Consider the following 17,918-nt stretch of genomic DNA (forward strand, 5'->3'; position numbering starts at 1 on the left):
AATCGATAGGACAATTCTAACATGCCTAAATTAACGAATAAAAGCTATCTATCTCGGACGGACGTACGGACGGACGGACGGACGGACCGACCCTAATTATAGAAAAGCTTCGCTTTTAAAAATAATAGATTTTTCATTTTTTAGAGTGTAAAAAGAGAAGCATATATACAAAGTGAGAGAGTGAGAAAAAAAGGAGATTTGCTCTGAAGGAGCGGAGAGAGAGATAAACAGAAGGCGAAAAGTGGCGCAAAGATGCCAGTCGGATGTTTAAGTTCGCGGCATGTGGACTCATCCCTCTATCTGTCCACAATTCAATGTACTGACAGTACGCAACAGGTTAGTCAAGGCTTGTAGTAAGCTGCCAGTACCTACGGCTTGTAGTGAATCAAGTGATTTTTTTTGTAAAAAATAAAATGTAAAAAAAATTAAGTTACTTATAAGTGATAAAATGACATAAAAAAAACTTTTTAAAGGTAGGTTTTTTTCTGTAAAAATATACATATAAATTACTCAAAATTAACAGAATTTAAGAAAAGCTCAGTTTTATCCTTCCTTCAATATAAAGTAATAAGGTTTTTTGTCTCAAACTTAAGATCTCTGAAATTACTAGTCCGAATATGTTTTTCTTTTCAGAGAAACTAATGTCTTGGTTTGTTTTTCGACTATTTTTCTAACTTTTCCTACAAGCTAGGGGAGAATCAACTTGTAATGGTGAATAAACTACCAGTCCTAAGTTTAAATTTAAGATCTTCCAAAAGCATTTACAATTTTGCTCAGTCTTACAAGTGCAGAACAAGTTACCTGACCTTTCATTTATAGTTATCAATATTTCAATTATAATTTATGATTTTTATCCATGATTTTTGCCAGATGTAAATAATTAATCAATAAGGGTGTCATTTCGTTTCAACATGGTTTTCAAATCTTTATAACTTTTCTAATTTTTTTCTCTAACTTTTCGCGGCTTTTTCGATTTCTAGACCAATAAACAATAATAGATGTATATAATTACTTGGATCTTACACCAGATTTTCATGTTCAATAATAAAGTGAACTCTGTAGCGGGCGAAAATCTTCCCCATCCCGCTTCTTTACCCCCCTCCTACTGGATAAACGACCTGAACAATAAATGCGGGGGGAAATTTCAACCTAAATTGACGAAAATTCTTCTCCTTTTATATTATCCACGTATACCTATTCTAAATCTATTTAAACAATTGTTAGTACATCGAGACAAGGGTCATGCAATTTTAAAGATATGCATTCTAATAGTTTGTAAGATGAAACAAATAATAAATGATTTACCTGGACCTAAATCAAGCTCCCCTAAAGGTATAAAAAATCTTTCTTAAAATTGGATAAATGTCTAATTTACTTTTATGCTAATTAATCACAGTTTTTTTCGCGGATTTTATTTAAACACTGTAGGTGAAATGATATTGAAAGTTATACTGTTTCTAATAATATATCTATAATTTTAGCCATTCAACCATTTCAGAAAAATAACATATTTTAATTAACTATTTATGAAAATTTACCCAACAACAAAGTTAAGAAGGATGACAACATCCATAAGTTGTGAAACATATTAGTATAAACCCTTCCGGGAAATATTATAAATAGCCGAACAAACGGACCGACCCCTTTATTTTATTAGTGACAGACCTATATGATTTATATAGTAGAGGAATCGGGTATAGTCCCTTTCGTGACAACGCCTCTTAAGGGGCGTTTCATCGTATTTTCACAGTAGCTTTTATAGGTTATTTTAGGTTAGGTGATTGCTTTGCAGGGATAGGCAATTGGCCCCGCAGGAGCTAGAAATAAGAGAAAATTGTGTAGCCTGGATGCTCATTGTTGAGAAAAAAATCTTTTTGAAAAATCGTAAATCTTAAACTGAATTACGTTTCCTCCACCCCAGACAAAATTTGTTACAGAGTATCCTGGCTATGAATAAGAATTACAACTAAAAATATAGCTTTTTAAAATCCCTACAGACAAGAATTGCTTTTAACTTAATTCTTTATAGCTGCACCTCTTTTAGAACTCTGGGGTCCTTTTTATCTACGTCATTTTGTATTATTTGAAATCCATGGTTATTTGTCCTATTTAAACAGCATGGAGTCAAGCAAACTCAACAGAGATAAGTTTTTCTTAAAATGTATGTAGTTATATATTTAACATAATCATATAGAAGCTTCGTTACTAAACAGTAATACCCTTTTTTTATGTTAGTCAATTCATATTTTGAAACAAAATGATAGTATGGGTAGAACTCTATTGCTGCTAAAATAGGCGAGTGACATTTTAAGTCGAAATATAATTACTTGATTTTTATATTTTCCCCCAGTTTTCTGATGTTTAAATCAAACTTACTCATCTTTCATCATAGATTTTACTAGCATTAATAGTAATATAATACTAGCTTCGCCCCTAGCCTCTAGGGGCTTTGCCCCAAGAGGTTTGATCAACCTAATTTTTCGTATTTTAGATTTAAAATTTTTTTTTGGGGGGGTATTTTTCATTTTTTCGGGGGGTTGGGGGTGTCCCACCCCCCAAGAAAACAGCTTAAAACCATCACAGGACCAGTAGGTATATTCTCTGAAGAGTAGAGCCCAATCGGTTCAGTGGTTACTGAGATCTTAAGCTTCAGACGGACAGACAGACGGACAGACAGACGGACAGACAGACGGTCAGACAGACGGACAGACAGACGGACAGACATCGATTACTTTGTATTATAGATTTACGACGCAAGGTTTAGCGAACGACAAAATTACATAGGATGGGCTTTTTATAAACTAAAAATCTAGCTTAAGTAAACTTTTATAAATGAAGATTTAAATTTTTCATAGTTCTTGTTTATGTCAATGATAAAACTAAGATTGTAAGGATGGGAAAGTTTTTTTTGTTCGATTCAAAAATAAAGGTACTAAGAAAGAGAGGTAATCAGGCTCCACCAATAAAAATATCCCGGGAGAACTCGGCCGACCTGCTATTGGGTAGAAACTGTACACATTTTGGTATGAAAGGCCTTATTTTTTTAATTTCTTCCCAATAAAAAAGTCGGCTATAAACTGTCGAATTTCTTAATTAAAACCCATAGATCAATTCGTTTCAATAGTTTTCAAATTTAGTGAGAGATTGATGCTAGTAACACTACTCCTTAATTTTTAATAGATTTAAAAAAAAAAAATAGGGAAACAACTAAATAATAAAAAAACGAGTCTACTCCCTTTCCATTTTTTATAAGTGCAATTTTAATTTTGAAATTAATTGTCACAATTCCAAGTTTTTAGAGGATTCGCTAAAGAGGTGGATGAAAGTAATCCTAATATGAAAGATTGAAAAAATATGGCATATGATACTTGATTGTTTTTTCTTTTGTAGGTTTATATATTGTATGAACTGATATCTTCTAATATGAAAAAAAACTACAAGCCGATATAAACACTTCCTGAAAATTGAGCATTGATTATTATTTTATATGTTGACGAGATCTTAAAAGACATACCATGCTCAACCCTATTTAATTTTCTTTAAATATCTTCTTTTAATTAAAGAATCTGGTTAGCGTACACTTATTCAAATATTACATATCAGTTCTTAATTAACAAATATTCGATTCCTTTTTTTTTAAAGATAATGTTGGAATCTAAAATAATTTTCTCATATGCAGTGTAAAAAATAAATGTACAATATTATTTGTAATGGTTATAAATACTTTAATTACTAAAGAAATCTATTAAACTAGTTTTGGTTCTGAATAAACGTGCGGCGATTAAAACTTTTAAAAAGAATAAATGATTTTTAAAACTGTTTAAGTTTCTACCTTACCTGTTTTTTTATTCTTTTTTAACAAAAAGATTTTAGCTGATTCTAATAAGGTTTCAACTGTTACAATTTCTTAATAAAGAAACCATCTAATAGTTCCTTTTTCATTATGACCAAGTTCTTTACTATACATTAGTCTTCTTCTCTCATAATTCTATTGATTCAAAACAATATGAAAAAATGGTTCAAAATTTAGCAAAAGTTAAAATATCATGCCGAGAAAGTATTCTAGAAAAAAAATAATCCGGTGCTCACTCTCAATGTACTTAGCGAGCGCAGAATCCCCCTACCTTATTTTAAAATAGATTGAAAATAAAAGGGGAAATGTAGTTTTTTACTTTGTGCCAAACCCCTGCGGGGCCTATACTTGATGTGCACTAACCATGCCTGGCTACCCTGTACCCAATGTAACCTAACCTAACCTTACATACATTGAAACACATACAATGAAAAACAACTCCCTCACTTATTTTCTATTTATATTTTTAAAAAATGGTGGTTAATGTGCTGGACTAGTTTCTTTAAGGGAAACCAAGAGCCAAAAAAACATTTTGAAATCAGTGTATGTTAACATACAATTAGAGCCAATTTTAGCATATAGTTTAAACATGATCATGATATGGTTGAGTTTTCTGATAATGAATTATGACTGATGTAAAATAACAAGTGTAGCAACTTAAAAATAATTTTTAATAATTTTTATAATTTAGTTGTGTTTCCTGCTATCTAATGTAATATTGTAAGCATAGCAGCTATATAATTTACAAGGGAGGGAGAGGACATTGAACTGTTCATTACACTAGTCCCTAAGTTTTATTATAGTGTTTTCTTATTCGTCGGCTTTACAACTTATAGCGACTTTTACTGAATATTGATTCGTTGGTTTGTCAAATTGAGTGTTTTAGCGTTTCAACCACTAATTGCATTCTACAGAAGTGATAATTTTATGTATTATCATGTGGGATGTACATCATTTATCGACCATTGTCTAATCCCTTTAGATCCCTGATAATTTACAGCTAGGTGATAGAAATTTTCTGAATATAATTTTTAATTTCATGTCTTATTGAAGGGACAGATTAATTTAAAATGACCACTAATATACTGATCACTTAATATTTGCTTTGTACAGTTCAGTTATTAAACTTTTTTTTAATGGTTTGGGGTTCTGTGCTCGCTTTGAGAATATTTTCTAAGAATTGTTATTATCCTAGTTTTCATGTTTCACTGATTTAAGTGCAATATTTATATTTTTACATGCATTTTTAACAAAGTAGAATTTATATAATGAATATATTACTATTTGGATGTTACTCAGGATTTTCTTGTTCTCAAATAAAGTGTAACTCGCAGCGGGCTAGAATAACGAAACCTTCATCCACCTCTTTACACTATCCTCTCCTCCCTACTGGATGAACGAACTGACCAATAAACAATATCCATGTTAGCACCCTAAATTGACGAAAATTTTCCCCCTGTCACGTATATTTTATATCCATTACTTCATCATATTCTTCAGGTTTATGAAACACACAGAAAAACTGTATTGGCAACAAATTTTTCTAGCAAAAATAACAATAATTCATAGGAAGCTTAAAGGATATATCGTTGGACGATAAATCGATGTACACCCTCAATTATGATAAACAAAATAACCCCTTCAGCAGGAAAATATTGATGGAACATTTTCGATATGCTGGTTTGTACAACCCAATGAAGATTTAATCTAATTTGCCAAAACTTTTAAAACAACAAATGAGAAAACAAAAATGTAAAACTTTAGAATCCAGTACAATTTATAATCCAATGTCCCATCCCTGGCCATCCTTTTATTTGTAGAGTAAATTAATTTATTGATAATAATTGCAGAATAATAAGCTTAATATGAATACAGGCAAATTAATGCTAACACATTTTTTTTCTCCATTTTCCTAGACTTTCCATAAATTTTAACCCATATGCCCTTAATTTGAATTTAAATGGCTTATATCTGTTGATGTAAATATAGCTAAAATAAGCACAATTTGTAAATAAAAACAAGGATAGTAAGTTTCTAAGTAGCACAGCAAAATAAGATAATATGATTTTAAATTTTAAGTTAAATAAACTGCACATACAGAGTTTAATATAGCCAGGGAGTGAGTTTACTTTGGCCTGAAAATAAAACTTGTCCCCAAAGAATTTATATCTTTCAATCTCTGGCTCTAAAACTTTGAGAACTTTTATGATTAAGGTGTAAAACTAGCAGTGTACAACCTTTTCTACCAATAATTTCGTTTACAATTTTTGAGTGTGTTCTGTACATCAATTTATAGTTGAATTTCTTAGGATCCCTGCAAATGAGGAGATATGATAAATTTACGAACTGGCATTGTCTTTAGAAAATTTATCTTTTGTTCTAAGTGTACAGCATATGTTTAATTCTAAATGTATTAAAGATGCTTGTTTCCATTGGTGTGCTATACTTTCCGCATATTATAATATACGCAAGGAATTTAATATTCGCAGTGAGGTGGGGGGACTGAAAATTACACTAGTACTCAAAGTTATATAACCTCGTTATCTTATTGGTTGGCTCTAGCACTTTAAGTCCATTTATTAAATTTTTAATAGTTGGTTCCAAATTAGCGATGTCCAAACTTTTAACCAGTAATTTTAATCTACTGAAAGAGTAATTTTGTTTATCATTATTTAGGCTGTTTATCAATTTATCGTCCATTGTCTTATCCAATGATTCCTGCATATTCGAATAAAACAGAATAATAATCTGCGGTCCTTAAGATTTTATAATGTACAAAATTACAGAATTTAATGCACAGTGGTTCTATTTCTTGGCCCCTTCTTTTCAGATGTCAAAAGGGTGGGATACAAAATTTATATTTTTTTCTAGTATTGCTTCGAAACCAATTAATATCCGATGGATTATAACCGTTTTTCAACCATACTAAAAATCATGTACTATTTTCTTAGCCCAGGCCTTCGGCCTCTCGGAGCTAACAAACCTTAAAATAAGTCTTATAATTTTTCATTTTAATATCTGCGGAAAGCTGTCTATAATATGATGTGATAAATTACTATTAGGATATTGCCTTAAAAGTAAAGCCACATCATAAAGAAATGTGTTTTAGCTATTTTAATTGTTTGTATTTTTTGTATCTCCTTTTTAATGTGTAATGGCTTAATAATATTAGAGGGGTTAAGGCTACTTATAGAGAGATATCATACAAAATAATAGATTTTTAATATAGTTAGAAAAAAAAGGATTTTTAAAAGAAATTTTAGCTTTAATTTGCTGATTTCCGGCTGTGGTGGCGAATTTTCCAAATAGTAAGCTTGGCTTGTAGCTGTCAATATTTATTATTTGTTGAACAAAATAAACACCATAAAAAAGAAAATTGATGGGAAATTAATCTGGTAAATGAATCTTATCAGTGACATAAAAATTAATAACAGAGATGTACATTCTGAAGAAAAAACTATTTATTGTACGACTTGTCTTAAGGCTTTGTTAACCATACATTTAATTTTAAAACCTTATTAAAGAAAATTTTATTTTACAGGATAATATTCTGCACCTGTTTGGAGCCTAAACATTCCCTTAATATTAATATATCAGTCATGTAATAATGTCCATAACTTGTACTTATCACCTATCCGAAATATAGCGGATGAATTGTAAATTTTAATTAAAAACCCTTATCCGTAGGCGTAGCTAGCTGGAAAATTTAAAATATGATGTCTTATTACACAACATTTTCCATTAAGATAACTGATAAAAATGATATGAAGCCTTTTTGTATAATTCAATTAAGGGTTAAGAAATTAGTTGAATTATGTTTCAACGAGTATGAAATCATTCATAGAAATACAATAAATTGAAAAGAGGAATAATGGCGGTTTCCCTCAAAGCGCTTAGTCCAGCTTAAAACCTCCTCACCCCTTATATTGAAATAAATTAAAAATAAGAGGAAGGAAGGGAGGAGGTTAGTTTTTTATTTGTTTGTTTATTTAAATTAGGTTTATATTAGGTTAGGTTATATTGGATACTAGATAGCCCCGAAGGATTTAGGCATAAGAAAAATAACTAACCTCCCCCACCTTATTTTACATTTATTTTATAAATACGGAAAGGAGGGGAGTTTGTGCTCGATAGGCGCGTTGAGTGAAGCACCAAAATCTTTAAAGAACTTTAAGAAAACAATTTACTTAACATTTAACATAAGATTATTTTGACCAAGTTTTAAAAACCTAATATTTTAAGTATTTTATTGATGAAATGTTAGTGACATTAACAGAGTTTATGTTTAAATTAATTGGAAGCAAAGTGTCTCTACAATGTAAATTAAACTGCTATTTTTCTTATAAAGCTACAACTCGCCTTTTTTTGAGGGAAGTTCGCCCTAAAGAGGCCAAATTCTTAAGGTGCACCTTATGACTCACCAAATAGCCTAGAACCTAGCCGTTATCAAGCATAATTTTAATCAATTAGACCGTTTGCTAGATCTTATTGAACATGCTAACACACATCCACCCACTTCAGTATGAAATATCAAAAAGCTAAACGTAACTTATTCAACCAATTACACATAGAGTTAAAGCAATAATTTTTTTGTTTACTGTTTCGTAAGACCATCTGAAAAATGCACTTAATTTATTACATTTTAAAGGATCTATAAAAAATGCAATCAGTGACTTGATTTACAGGGAATTAAATTTCTATAATAATTTGAAGTTTTAGAAATAGGTGTAGAGGTTTTTAGAGATATTTTATTCAGGAAGGACGGGCACTTTTGACTAAAATCTAAGCTGGTTTGATAAAAATATTATGTTAGTTGTATGCTTAAAAAATTAGATACTTAATTAGTTAGTTAAAACCTGGTTAAAACTTAAAACACAAATAATTTTAATCTACAGCAGGGGTTATATTTGTTATTGGGGTTTATATTAACTTATCGTGCATTGTATCATCCCTTATGATTCTTAAAATTTTCCCAGCCTTTATTTACGACCTGACAAACAAACAAATGAATAAAGAATAAGTATACTCAGGGGCGACAAAGCTTTTTTTTTTTTTTGGGGGGGGGGGGGTAAAATGGCTCGCAAATTTTGTTTTACCCCCCCCCCCCCAAAAAAAAAAAAAAAAATTTTTACCCCGCGGGTAAAATTTGCTTTTGGGGGGGGTAATAACCCCTCCTGAAATCTGTTGGCAGGGGTAAATTTTGTTTACCCCCCCCAAATTTTTTTTTGTTACAGATATTTTATTTTGGGGGGGTATTTACTATTTACAAATTGTTTGGGGGGTAAATATTCCCTCTTAAATGGTTGGGGGTGCCACACGGAGGGTAGGGGTAAATTTTAAATGGGGAGGATAAAATGAAAAAAATTCGTTTTGGACGTCTATGAGTATACTTCAAAAACTAATTTGTGTATCTTATCTAATCTATCTTATTTTAGAATGGGAACGGTGTTGCAGCTAACGGCGGAGCAGAAACAACCGCCAGCGGCGGCCAAAACGGGAGCATAAGCGCGCAGGCGGATACAATCGCCTTGATGCAGCAGACCCTCCTCATTCAAATATTCCGCCGCGAGGCAATCAACAGCACAAATACGGCGGGGGACGGCGGAATAAGGTAAAGATAGATAGATGACAGTTTTCCATTAAGTTTATTTTCAATTTACTTTGAAATAAATTTGAAATAAGGAAGAAAGGGGAAAGTTTTTTGTATCTTTTTCTTACTTTAGATTAGGAAGTCCTGTAGGGTTAGGATCATCCTTAGGGGTTATGCAATAAGAAAAACATGGCCCTGCTACCTAATTTTCAATTCATCTAAAAAAAGTGGGGCGGGGGGGATTCTGTGTTCGATAGGCACTATTAGAGAAAGTAACTTCTGCTTATAGAGATTTGTTAATGGATTGCAAAAACAGAATTATAGAGTAAAAATTATTTGATAGACAACTAGAAATATAGATAGAGTTACTTTAGACATACGTACATACAGATTGATATTTTACGGACGTTTCTATAATTAAATAGATGGAAAGACATATTTACAAATAGACAAACACCCAGAAAAAGAGACAGATAGAAATATTATATTTTTGAAATATTTTTTCTCTTTTAGTAACGGTAACGGCGGGAGTAACGGGAGCACACACGGCGTAGAAACTGAATGTCCGACATGTCAAGCTTTCTCAAATTCTTGTTGTCAGGTATACATATTAGTGGTTAAAAAGTTTCGACACTGAACTTAATTTATTAACAAATCAAAATTCAATAAAAGTCCCCAAATTTGTTGAGCCAACGAATAAGCAATAAATTAGTTGTGCTTTTTTTTGTGTGCGAAAAGATTTTCCGCTTTTTTGAAACACCTATGGATTACGTTATGCAATACTTTTTGGCAAGTGGAGGGAGATATTTAGAATGTTATTACAAAAATGATGATACATTTTGGTAAGGAGGGATGCTTCTTTTAAAGAAATAATTTTTTTTCCTTGAAAGCAACAAACAATTTTCTTTTATTTTTGAGTAAAATCAGTGGTTCCTCCCCTTTCATTAAGGGACTTTTTGCTGGGCGTGGTAGGGAAGACCATAATTATAGCCTAAAACCATTTAAGACTTAATCTAAAAATCAATAGCCTATGTCAAGCTTCTCTGAGATAAAGAACCTAATAGGTTCATTAATTATCGAAATATACAGAAAAAAACGTACGACTTACTTTATGTAATACTAGCGGCTTCGCCCCTAGCCTCTAGGGGCTACGCCCCATGAGGTAATTTAAAAAAAAATTTAAAAAAATTTAAAAAAATTCTGGTGCTGCACAGGGGCGTCCAAGCTTTTTATTTTGGGGGGGGTAAAAATTTTTTAGGGGGGGGGGTAATTCGTGTTTGGGGGGGGTAAAATGGCGCGCGAAGCGCGCCACAAATTTTTTTACCCCCCCCAAAATTTTTACCCCGGGGGTAAAATTTGCTTGGGGGGGGTAATTACCCCCCCTGAAATCTGTTGGCAGTGGTAAATTTAGTTTACCCCCCCCCAAAATTTACCCCCGGGGTAAAATTTTTGGGGGGGATAATTTAAATTTTATTAAATATATAGTATTAAAAATGCGCACGAAGCGCGCAAAAATTTTTTTTTATTAATGATTTTTTATTTTGGGGGGGGGTATTTACCCCCCCCCAAAATTGTTTGGGGGGGTAAATACCCCCTCCTAAATGGTTGGGGGTGCCTACGGCACCCCCAGGGTAGGGGTAAATTTTGAATGGGGGGGGGGTAAAATGAAAAAAATTTTGGGGGGGGTAATCGCCCCATTACCCCCCCCCCTTGGACGCCTATGGTGCTGCACCCATAATTTATTTTAAGTAGTTTCCCCAGAATTTTTTTTTGGGGGGCGGAAATTTACATTTTTTGGGGGGTTGGGGGTGTCCCACCCCCCAAGACATCAAGCTACTTTGTATTAGGATAAGATTGATATCTAAGCATAATATGAATTTTAAGCGAAAACTATTCGTTGTGTTTAAGATTCCAGTAATAAACTACAAGATTGTTACAGACAAAGTTAGCATGAATAGTAGCTTGCTACTCTACTAAAAAAGGTAAAAATTTCTAATGAACCAATTTATACTTTCTTTATGTTTCCCGCCCCCAATTTTATCCTTTTCAGGGGTGTTCGAGTTTTCTCGCTGTCTTTTTCGTAGATTTTAGCAAAAGATTTTTTTTATCAATTCTTTATTGCATTCATTTTGGTAATAGCATTATCTTAATGATATTAGCTGAAAACACATGATAAGCATTTATTATATAAGAAAACAATTCTACATTTTTTATTTTATGTTGAAGATTTTTTCGTGATGATTTTAAGAATATTTTTTGGTTAAAAATCTAAGCTTAAGTTATATCTTGTGTGGGTAGAAAGGTTAAAAAGGATTTTAAAAAGATGGCTAATACTACTTTTCAGGATTTATAAAATTTGTGCCTTTGAAAGGTATATTAGAAAAAAACAAATAGTTGAAATTATTTTACTTTTTAAAAACGAGTTAGATTTTTATGATTTATTAATATATGTACTGTACCTTGTAGGTATTTAAAAGGGCATATCGTTTTTGCCTTTTCCACAACTTAATTTTTAAATCAATGGTCTCCAAAAAGTTTGATTTGTAAGTAATAGGAAGTCCGTGTGTCTAAGTATAACTGAATGTATGGTATACTGTACAGAAATTGGAATTAAAATCTAGCCATCCTTAAAAGCCGTGTTTGTTTTCTAAATTTATTCCAACAAAAAACACCGATTTGTAATTTTCTTGTAAAATTCCTAGCAAAATCCTACCATAATGCTAGATGACTAATCATGTTACTCCCCCCCCCCCCCTCTTTGTATATTTTGAAATTTATACAATAAAGAGTGTCGTTGACCCTTATGCCTTTAAAAAAAAGTTTTTTTTTGGTTTAAAGCAAGAGGGGGTTGAGGGTGTTTTACATGTCATGTCAATTTGAGGGATTATGCCAAAACTTTAAAATGATCTAATTTCAAGTTTGAGATTTAAAAAAAAATAAATCGTGAATTGAAAAGTATTGTTTTAGTTCAACTTCAAATAGGATAATAATAAGCATCAAAAAAAGTTTTTGTTTGTTTGTTCGATTAATCAGAGAATGAGTTTAGAATTTAAGCCAACGAAAGAAAAACATAAGTCTAAGTGTTATATATCATCCTGACTAATCACAGAGCAAGTTTTAAATATAATCCAATAGAAGAAATGCACCTTAAAACAGTGAAAACATGAGTTTTAACATTTCCACCAATGATAGGACAAGACCAACAGGACAAGACTATTCACTTATAGAATAGCTTTGCTCCTAAAAACCGTATTGTGTAGAGTAAATATTATCTACAAATCTTGATGAATATTTTTACATTCTTTTTATTTGCATATAATTACCATTTGATTTTGCAGAATATATAATTTTAGATTACCGACCACAAATAAAAATATTTTTATTCATGGCAAGTTTTTTTTTCAGAAAAATATTTGAAATCTAAATTTTTTATCTGATATTTTAAATAGAAGTCAATTTAATTGAATTAAAGTCAAAGGTTCCTTACTGTAATAGGAAATCTTTTATCTTAAATCCAATTCCTTTATTTCCTGAATAGCAACCGAGCAAATCTAATTTTTTGTCCAAACAAATAAAAAATTGATTATTTACAAAGAAAACGACATAGGATTTTTGAAAAATCAAGGTATTAGTGCTTACATAAGGTCAGGGATCCGAAGGGACAAAACATTGGATATTAAATTCAAGTACATAAAAGACACTGAACAAGATAATTAGAATACATCTATGAAGTGACAACATTTTTACAATTTTAGAAATTAAATTTGCGATGAAAACTAATCTATAATTTACTGTTTCAGGAGGTTGAAGGTCTGGAGGTATTCCAGGAGGTGCTGGAGGCCAACTCTGCCATGTTCTGGAACCTGCCACTTGTCAAGGCTGTCCTAGGCTTGAAATATCAGGTAACTTGAGTTTTTGTTTGATTGACCATAGTTTCTTCTTGACGGGAGTCATAAAGTAGATTTTGATCTGTAGGAGGGTGGTTTTGTTCACCGTTATTGGGGGTGTACCTCAGTTTATCGTCTTAACCCAGAAGATCTCCGACTCCAGCCAATTTTCAGTGTCGTAGGTTAATTTATTGCAATAAATATTAAATAATGATGGCTTCTGTAGTGAAGAAAAGAAATGGGATTATGCACTCTTCATATTTTAAGAAAAGAAACTTGCTAAAATCTTGCTGCGCCACTATTGAATATTTTTTTCCTTTTACATGTTAATTTAAATCAATATAAAACTAGGATAACAGTTTTTGTATGAAACACACATTTAAATTATTTTCATACATATTTCTCATTACATGGATTCTATTTTTCATTCATTTTTTTCTCGATTAATATGTATAAGATTATATGAATGATAAAATTTTTATTTTAAGATACGCTTTAATTTTACAGGTATCTTTAATTTTAAGCTTTAATTTGCATTAAATTTCAAGTTATTTTTAAGACTACTTTTAGCAGCCATACTTATCCCTACATCCCTGCAATTAAAACTAAATTTCAGTGTTAATTCAGGGTCCGATTTTGTACAGTACTAATTTTGTACATATGAGTCTTTTTTGAGTTTTAAAATTAATTACAAAAAGATTTATTAAATAAAATGAACAAAACAAAGAGATTTCATATTATTTAGTAGTATGTTAGGAGTTATTTGGCCTTGTACTTTTAAAACTTGTGTACATTCACAGTCTACCGGGTGAATGTCATCATAAATTGTAACTCATTTAAAAATCACATGATTCCTAGTTTACATGTTTCTTTAAAAACATCAATCTAGTTATTTCACGAATGAAGGGATAGGTTAATTGAAAATTAATGTATATTACCATCCTTCTTGTATAAAAGTAAAGAATTATATGTATTTATGTTGAGGGGGAGATTAATTTTCCTTTCAATTAAACATACTCCACTTCTAGAGTTATTCATTAACTCATTTGAATAAGACAGATGAATGTTTTTTTTTCCTGGGATGCAGTGGACAATTGTCTGTAAATTATACCGATAACTAAATTTTTACAACCACGTTGGCTGAAATACTTTTTTGACTTATATTGAATCTTGATTAGGCATAACAGAAGGGCAAATTTGGGGTGTGTATTAATTGTGTTCTATTGTCTTATGCCTTGATTATCTTATCTAAATACTCGGGAGTGCTGTTTATTTTCTAAAACTTTTGTTCCAGTCCCTGCATTTAATAAGATACATTTTTAATGTTTTAATATAAAACATAACATCAAAAATCAATGTACATTTAAAACTAGAATTTTTTAGTGGCACTTTTTATTAGTAGCGAAGCTACTCTATAATTCACTTTGTCCGTCCGTCCGTCCGTCAGTCAGTCAGTCCGTAACGCTATGGGGGAAATGGGATTTACTCAGCTCCTATAAAAGATAGAATGCTGAAATTTTTTGACAACATTCCCATCATTAAGGAGCACAATTGACTATAAAACATCATTGGCGTTCGGACCGATTTTTAGCAGGTTTTAGGCTATTTTTATATTTTTCACATTTTTCTCCATATCTTCAGTGTTTATGGTCCGATTTTCAAAAATTTTTCAGTTACAGATATCAAAATTAAATTTTCCGTCGTTTAAAGGAACAACCATGAAGGCCAGACTGCCTTTTCAGCAGGTTTTAGGCTATTTTTATATTTTTCACATTTTTCTCCATATCTTCAGTGTTTATGGTCCGATTTTCAAAATTTTTTCAGTTATAGATATCAAAATTAAATTTCCGTCTTTTAAAGAAAACAACCATGACGGCCAGACTGCCTTTTTAGCAGGTTTTAGGCTGTTTTTTCTCCATATCTTCAGTGTTTATAGTCCGATTTTCAAAATTTAACAGTTATATATATCAAAATTAAATTTCCCGTCTTTAAAACAAAATAACCATGACGGCCAGACTGCCTTTTTAGCAGGTTTTAGGCTATTTTTATATATTTAACACTTTTTTCCATATCTTCAGTGTATATGGTCCGATTTTCCAATTTTTTTAAGTTAAGGATTTAAAAATTAAATTTTTTGTCGTTTTAATAAAACAACCATAACGGCCAGACTGCCTTTTATCAGGTTTTTGGCTATTTTTATATGTTTTACATATTTCCCCATATCTTTGTATATTTTGATGCAATTTTCAAACTTTTATGGGATATCTGTATCAAAATAATTTTTACCATTGTTATGAGCATCTTTAATATAATTTACTTTGACCATCGTCATCATGCAAAATAAAACAAGGTTTCATGTTTATTTTATCCAATAAATCTATTCTTGATTTTAGTAAAAACCTTTTAAATCTACGTATTCCAATCGACGATTTTTTGTGCTTCGCTACTTATGGATGTTGTCATCCTTGTATTTTATGAATATGCATGCTTATTATGAAACATTCCAACTGATTATGGTCTTTTAATATTATGAAGTATTTCCCGAGAATAGTACAGTTAAAATTATTGGAATAAGTCCAGTTTTGTTAGGCCACTAAAAGTCTACTTTAATCCCCTTTTTAGTAGGTTTTAGGCTATTTTATATTTTTCACATTTTTCTCCATATCTTCAGTGTATGGTCCGATTTTCAAAATTTTTTCAGTTATAGATATCAAAATTAAATTTCCCGTCTTTTAAAGAAGACAACCATGACGGCAGACTGCCTTTTCAGCAGGTTTTAGGCTGTTTTTTTTTATATTTTTAACATTTTTCTCCATATCTTCAGTGTTTATAGTCCGATTTTCAAAAAATTTTTCAGTTGTAGATATCAAAATCAAATTTCCCGTCTTTAAAGGAAATAACCATGACGGCCAGACTGCCTTTTTGGCAGGTTTTAGGCTATTTATAAATATATTTAACACTTTTTTCCATATCTTCAGTGTATATGGTCCGATTTTCCAAATTTTTAAAGTTTTTAAGGATTTAAAATTTTTTGTCGTTTTAAGAAAACAACCATGGCGGCCAGACTGCCTTTTATCAGGTTTTTGGCTATTTTTATATGTTTTACATATTTCCCAAGATCTTTGTTTATTTTGATCCAATTTTCAAACTTTTATGGGATATCAGTATCAAAATAATTTTTCCCATTGTTATGAGCATCTTTAATATAATTTACTTTGACCATCGTCATCATACAAAATAAAACAAGGTTTCATATTTATTTTATCCAATAAATCTATTCTTGATTTTAGTAAAAAACCTTTTAAATATACCTGTACGTATTCCCATCTACGATTTTTTGTGATTCGCTACTTATGGATGTTGTCATCCTTGTTCACTTTTATAAATGTATAAATTTTCCGTATATAAAACAAAAATATTTAATTTTACATGTGTGAATAAAATTGATATGATTTGAAAAACTAATATTTGTATTTAAATGATTCTAACGCCACATTTCTATAATTCTATTCAGTGTTTGGGATCTATATTAATTTTAAAATGAAATAAAATTTCTTTTAAGAAGAAAAAAATTGATCTTCTAGTAAAAGGAATCATTATTAACATAAAATGTTTTGAAAATGAATCATTATTTACAAAAAATGTTTTTGAAGAAAATAATTTTGTTCACCTTTATCCATATTCTTAATATTTTAAACATATAATTTATTCAAAGAAGATTCACACATCAATTGTCAATATCATTGATAGAAAAACTACAGATGAAACCAGCTCAATTATTGAAATAGCGTTAATATAAGAAATAAATCGTAAGGTATGAGGCAAAAAATATAAATTCACATGAATTATTGGTTAACAAATTGGAATAATAAACAGTTAGGGAGTTGAATCCATTTTTATAGAAGCAGAAATATAATCTATGATTATGGTTTGGACCCTCTAAAACTGTAATCTACCCTTCCACTTTCCCCTCTCTTGGTGAAGATATCTTCAACGCCGATACGATTTTTGAAATATAAGATTCCACTTTTGTCTCTCTTGTTGAAGATATCTTCACCAATAGAGGCAAAAGTGGAATCTTAAATTTCAAAAATCGTATCGGCGTTGAAGATATCTTCACCAAGAGAGAAGTAAGTGGAATCTTACATTTCAAAAATCGTATCGGCGTTGAAGATATTTCACCAAGAGAAGGGAAAGTAGAATCTTACATTTCAAAAATCGTAGCGGCGTTGAAGATATCTTCACCAAGAGAGGGGAAAGTAGAATCTTACATTTCAAAAATCGTATCGGCGTTGAAGATATCTTCACCAAGAGAAGGGAAAGTAGAATCTTACATTTCAAAAATCGTATCGACGTTGAAGATATCTTCACCAAGAGAGGGGAAAGTGGAAAGGTAGATTACAGTTTTAGAGGGTCCAAACCATAATCATAGATTATATTTCTGCTTCTATAAAAATGGATTCAACTCCCTAACTGATAAAGGTTGAGAGAATGTTTTTGTTAATCCACATAAATATTAAGTCAACATTTAAATTTTTCAATTCTCAGTGTATAAACATGATTTAAGTGATGCTATATAGTATGTTAT

General features: G+C 31.0%; 1 protein-coding gene across 4 annotated transcripts in view; it reads left to right on the forward strand.

The window, feature by feature from the left end:
- ko (Stork-head domain-containing protein knockout) overlaps window positions 1–17,918 on the forward strand; it is a 142,456-nt gene that overhangs the window by 107,959 nt on the left and 16,579 nt on the right. For all 4 annotated transcript variants that reach the window (XM_080150938.1, XM_080150939.1, XM_080150940.1 and 1 more), the window contains 4 exons: window positions 145–336; window positions 9,289–9,464; window positions 9,957–10,044; window positions 13,244–13,345. In XM_080150938.1, coding sequence (XP_080007064.1) covers window positions 253–336; window positions 9,289–9,464; window positions 9,957–10,044; window positions 13,244–13,345 — 450 coding nt within the window. In that variant the 5' untranslated portion in view covers window positions 145–252. The remainder of the gene's footprint in view (window positions 1–144; window positions 337–9,288; window positions 9,465–9,956; window positions 10,045–13,243; window positions 13,346–17,918) is intronic.

The sequence above is a fragment of the Acartia tonsa genome, chromosome 2 (genome assembly GCF_053477335.1).
Source record: "Acartia tonsa isolate MP-2025a chromosome 2, ASM5347733v1, whole genome shotgun sequence".
Taxonomy (NCBI): Eukaryota; Metazoa; Arthropoda; class Copepoda; order Calanoida; family Acartiidae; genus Acartia; species Acartia tonsa.